This window comes from Coregonus clupeaformis, unplaced genomic scaffold, assembly GCF_020615455.1.
Source record: "Coregonus clupeaformis isolate EN_2021a unplaced genomic scaffold, ASM2061545v1 scaf1882, whole genome shotgun sequence".
NCBI classification, from domain to species: domain Eukaryota; kingdom Metazoa; phylum Chordata; class Actinopteri; order Salmoniformes; family Salmonidae; genus Coregonus; species Coregonus clupeaformis.
The window spans coordinates 45083-50813 of record NW_025535336.1 but is presented as its reverse complement, the minus strand read 5'-3'; the positions used below and the strand labels follow the sequence as shown (position 1 = coordinate 50813).

The 5731-nt window shown below is 38.5% G+C and overlaps 1 protein-coding gene across 2 annotated transcripts in view; it reads right to left on the bottom strand.

Annotated features, from left to right (window-relative positions):
- Positions 1-3585: 3585 nt before the first annotated feature.
- The window catches only part of lmnb1 (lamin B1), a 28277-nt gene continuing 26131 nt past the window's right edge, over positions 3586-5731 (bottom strand). For both annotated transcript variants that reach the window (XM_041897484.2, XM_041897483.2), the window contains exon 12: positions 3586-5542. In XM_041897484.2, coding sequence (XP_041753418.1) covers positions 5501-5542 — 42 coding nt within the window. In that variant the 3' untranslated portion in view covers positions 3586-5500. The remainder of the gene's footprint in view (positions 5543-5731) is intronic.

The window sequence follows — 5731 nt, the reverse complement described above, 5'->3', positions numbered from 1 at the left end:
CCTACATGTGTGGGTCTGTGTGCCTCAAACCAGGGTCATGTTCATTAGGCACCAAACAGAAGAAAACTTACTGAAACAGTGAGGGACTACCTGGACTTATCCAGTAAGACACTCATTTTCATTATCTGTTTCAAAGCTATTTAAAACTTTTCACTACAGTATGCCCTGCTGAACGCAACCCAACATAAAGACAGGCTTTGTGGAGTGTTACAGTTTTTTCCGACTGCTTACACACAAAATCTTTTCATGTCACACGATTTTTGAAACCTCTCACTCAAAGTGCAAAACTACACACCAAATCTCCAAAACCATAAGCTATTTCTCAGCCTTTGACTCAGTTGTCAATTGCATAAAACACTTTTTTCAAAACACTACACACAATTCTCTACCTAAAACACAAAAATCTAACAGGAAGTGACTTGCTTTCCTTTTCCAAACACAACCATTCAAAATGCTACACTTATTCACCAGGTCACACACACACTCTTCACATGTGCAAACACTAATTGCTTAACTGATCACTAACCAATCACTGCTTTACTGTAGTATAGGCCTATAAATAGGTCAAAGGTCAGATTACCTGTTTTGAACAATGGATGCCAACAATGGACAGAGAGCAAGAGGAGTAGGAGGGAGAGGCAGGGGACAACAACGAGGACAAATTCAAAGACGAAGTGTTGGAAGAGGAGGAGGAGGAGGAAGAGGAAAATGAAGAGGAAGAGGAAGAGGAAGAGGAAGAAGAGGACGAGGGCAAAGAAGAGAAGGAAGGAGATTTATTTATGTGGATGAGGTTGGCTTCAACCTCACCAAAACCAGGCGCCGCTGAAGAAATGTAAAAGGACAGAGGGCAATTACCAATGTCCCTGGACAGCGTGGGGGGTAATATAACTATGTGTGCTGCCATCACTCAAAACGGGGTCCTCCATCACAATGCCACACTGGGTCCGTACAAGACCGGCCATAGGCTCACTTTTCTGGATGCAATTTACACAACGCTTGTCCCTGATCCAGATCGGATTTGTGGTTATATGGGACAATGTTAGTTTTCACCGGGCTGTTCTGGTCCAAAACTGGTTTGCCACCCATCCACAATTTGTAGTTTTGTACCTACCCTCATATTCACCTTTTCTAAATCCCATAGAGGAATTCTTCTCAGCCTGGCGCTGGAAAGTGTATGATTGCCAACCCTATGCCCGCATGCCGCTTCTCCAGGCAATGGAGGACGATGTGGGGACATAGAGGTTGCCTCTGTCCAAGGTTGGATACGCCATGCTAGGGAGATACTTCCCCTCGATGTTTGGCAAGAGAAAACGTATCTTGTGATGTGGACAAAGTATTGTGGCCAGACCCAGCCCGGAGAAGAGATGAAGCGTAGCTTAGCACTGGTGACTGCCCACCCCCTACCAATTCCTGGACTGCCCCCCGGGACCCCACACACACAATTGTGTTCTTTACTGTATTCTAAAGAATATACTTTTGGTTTACATATGTTTATGGTTTTGTTGTGTGCTACTGTATACAACAGTAATGTTTGGCCTAATAAATATTTTCTGTTTCTACATTGCATTGGTGTTTACAGTGTACTTGTTACCCCTCTCAGCAGATTACTTTCACTGTAGAACATTGTATTGAAATGTAGATATAAGCCTATGAAAGACCAAAGAGCTTTAGATTTAGAACAACAGTGTTTACATGGTATATCCAAAAATGTACTATTATGAAAGAAGTGTTTGCCATTTGATGCAAATGCTTCATTCTGACATGTGTTTCTGGCATTTGAATGCAGTGTTACATTTTGAAGGAGATGTGAGGCATTTTGCATTTTGTGTGTGCAGTTTTGGGAATTGTGTGTAGAGTTTTGAAAAAAGGAGACATAGTTTTGAAAACGTGTGTAAGCAGTTGGAAAAAACTGTAAACAGGGCATAGGTTGATGTAGGCCTATACTAACATCTGTGTTTCTTTGCAAGTCCCCCCTTAGATAGGAACACGTGCATTAACAGTCTTCATGTATATTTTGAGGTTGACCTTAACATATCAACAAAGGGACATTTAGAATTAATTTATATTATGGCTATAAAGTATCATTTTTTTTGTGTGAAAAATACAATATGGTCTCAGTTGAGAACTGGTTGACCGTGGTTTATTGTAATATATGCAAATATTTTTAGTGTTAGTCATTCACTTCACTTACGAGTAGCTCTCATGTGTTTGCTAGACATCCCGTCATTGTGACTCATGCATTTCCAGATTTCTGTGCCCATTTATCATTTAAAATATGTCATTGTCAATCGTTTTTTTTCTTTTGTTCCAAGGATTTCATAGTGGCTGCGTTGTAAAGTATTCTTCCGTGATAGTTACTTTCCTAGAAATGGTTGTTATAGCCTAGCCAAGACTGTTCAGGTTTATGATTATATGAAGGGCCAAAAACACTTACATTTTCTGTCTAGAGAACTCCTTGTTATACTAGATATATTAACCTATCCAAGGAATTTATTTTTCTCCTACCATATTGAGTACATGGAGCACTTATTTAACTGTTCATCTTCATGTGATTAAATGTCAGTCTTCACATTGAGCTTGTTGGTGAAGTGGACTAACCTTTTTTGTTATGTTTTTGTGTGCTTGTGTGTGTGGGGGGGGGGGGCAGTTTGATAAAATAATTGATGTATTTTCTCTCTACAGTTCAGTTATTTTATCGGCTGATGTTTTTAAATAAAAATATGAACATTCAAGGACTCCGGAGCTGTTCTAAATGTTATTACATTTCCATTCAAGTATAATAAGTGATTAACTGAATCAGCACACATAAAAGCATCCTTCCAGATAGTGTCTGATTAGTAACCTTAAAGCATACGCCAATATGAACATGCTCAAAGGAACATGTAATGGGTTTTACTTGACCTTCATAAAGCATTAATTAATACAATTTCAAGTGCCATCTCTCTCCAGGATGTAGATTTTTCTATGCCATAGAAAAGGATAGGATACTGTTCTCATAATTCGAAAGAGAAGTACGATTTCTCATTGAGTCAAAAAAATAAAGGCTTTGGATATAACAAAAAGGCCATCTGTGGTCTACTAGATAGAGGGGTGTATTAATCAGTGCACAACGTAGAAAAACGCTTTGCAACGGCCAATGTTTTGCAACAAAAACAAGTTTCTTATTGGATAAGTTCTGTTTAGTCCCTCCCCATTTCTACCGTTTACTTCCTAGTTAATGCACCCCAGTCGTTTGGTCCTGGCTAGAAGGGATCCAGCTTGTCAAATTAAAGTCAAAAGTAGATTTTGTTGCATTTAAGCTAACCCTGACCCTTTTTCTTAATTCTCCTAACCTGCTACGAAAAGTCAAATCTGTCATTAATTTGACAAAAGCGGGATCCCTTCTAGCCATGACCTAGTTGGTTCAGAATAACCATCAAACAGATCAGGGCCCTTACTCACAAAGCATCTCAAAGGAGGAGTGCTGCTGTAGGATCAGGATAACTGATTAAAAAGGCTAAACTGATCCTAGATCAGTAATCCTATACAAGACACATTGTGAATATGGGCATATATTTTAAAACATTAAACAATATTCCAGTCTAATGGAAATACAACAAAATCATTAGTTTATTTTGTCATTAAATGTGAAGGTTACAGAAAGTCAAACAATGCATGCATATGACACCATTACAACAACAAATCTGAGGGAGCAAATAAAATCGGTCCGATAAAATGTTAAATGTATGCATATGACCGACACACAATGACTTAAACATTGGCGAGGAAATTTCAGTCTCTGAAAAAGTATATCTAGTACAGCATAAAAATGAAGTGTATTTGCATTCAGCTTCATAAGTTAACATGAGTATATGCAGTCATGCTAAATTCAAAATCGATAATAAATCCTCAATTGACATTTGTTAAGAGTACAATCATGATCACAGACCCATTGGTTTGAGGAATAACACCAAAACAGCCATCTTTGCCTATTACTTGGCTGCTGGCTGAGTTGTTAGTACAGATAATCCTAACCGTTCACACATTAAGATAATGCCAAGCTGTTACATGGACATTAAACCTGTACCAGACATGGATCCAGCAATTAGTGGTTTATTTAAAAGGGGCTCCTGGAAGAACGTGTGACCAAGACTTGGACAGCAGGTTCGATTTAGCCATTTCTGCATTGAAGCTGATGTGATACAATGAAATGAAATAAAAACTATTTTCCCACAGAGTTGACAGGTAGTATACAGTATTGTCTTGTAAACAGTCTTGGATGTAGCATATCGAGTCAAATATATGGAGAACATAGTGGAGACAGGACATTCTTCTCAGTAACCAGGTTTCCATCCAACCATTTCATGCAGATGAATGACTGGATGCATAAAAAGTCATGACAGGCCTTATGGAAACAGCAAATTTGTCAGTAAAACGTCCCCATGTCGACAAAACAAAATACGCTAGACAAGGTGAGATATGTCGGTGAAATAGGTTTTGCGACAATTGCGGTGGAAACGCTTTTACGCTGAAATATTTGTATAAAAACCATCATGTCGCATTAAACGTGGAGTCACGCGATGTTGTAGCCTACTACTAAGGAAATAAAACCATCTATAGAGTTGAATGCTATGGAAATGCATGCAACTTCAGTTTTATGTTAGACACAGGAAAACTTAAGCGCAAAAGTGCTTTTATGTGCACTACATCACGCACAGCATTTTATCGGCAACAAGTCAGTTCGATGGAAACATCTGGTGGGAAAATGTGCATATTTTTTCTATGCTGACTTTAGAATATTCGCATGAAAATCTGTCGCCAATTGGATGGAAAACTAGCTAATGGAACACTGACACCTTGTGGTCTAGTGTGTAACGTTCAGACAAAACTTTGCCAATACCAAAAGTGGTCATCTGTAAGTACACGAATGGAGGACCATTTAGAAAAGCTGCGTGCTTCTTTCAAATTGGAAAGCTTTATTCTTTAGAGTTTCACATAAACATTAACTACATTCTGAAGTATGCAACAACCTGGCTGTCTAACTAGTATCTGAGAGAGAAAAAAACACTATAATAAAATTACCTTCTATAAAAGAGGCTGTTAAAATGTTATATTTATCGAAAATCAGATGTAAAAACAAAAAGTCACAGCACCTCGAGGTACAGATTCATTCAGCAAGCTGCCTCTCCTGCACAGAGCTGTCCAAAGTAATACTCTACAAAATAAACTACCGGGACTAGAAAACATAATTTGGTTCAGAAAAAAATGCAAGTAGTGATGGTTCGTTTTAAGATTTCACATAAAAAAATGTAGAAAAAAATAACGGTTTTACAATCTTGAGAAATTAGGAATTTCTAACTAAAAAGAACAGAATAGAAATTCACACAGTTCTTATAATACACTAAAAAGATACAAAATAGTTGTGTGGTAGTTCGGTTGGCAGCTGAGACTGGTTGAGAGAGGGGGTTGTGAAGGGGTGGGGTGAGGTATAGGGCAGTGGGGTGGAGTAGTGCTGGTGTGATCACATTATGGAGCAACCCCTCTTGGTGACACGTGGGTCTCCCTGGAAAGCCACAAAACAATAACATTCAGTCGATCGACACAATCACATCAAATAAATATTTTGTTGAAAAAAGCTACATGCCAATACCACAGTATATTCTCTGTCAGTCTAATACTACTCTAACATGGTGATTTTTGCAAGACAGTGTTGCGTGGGCTTTCTCTTGTTATTTTCTTTCAGTCCATAATC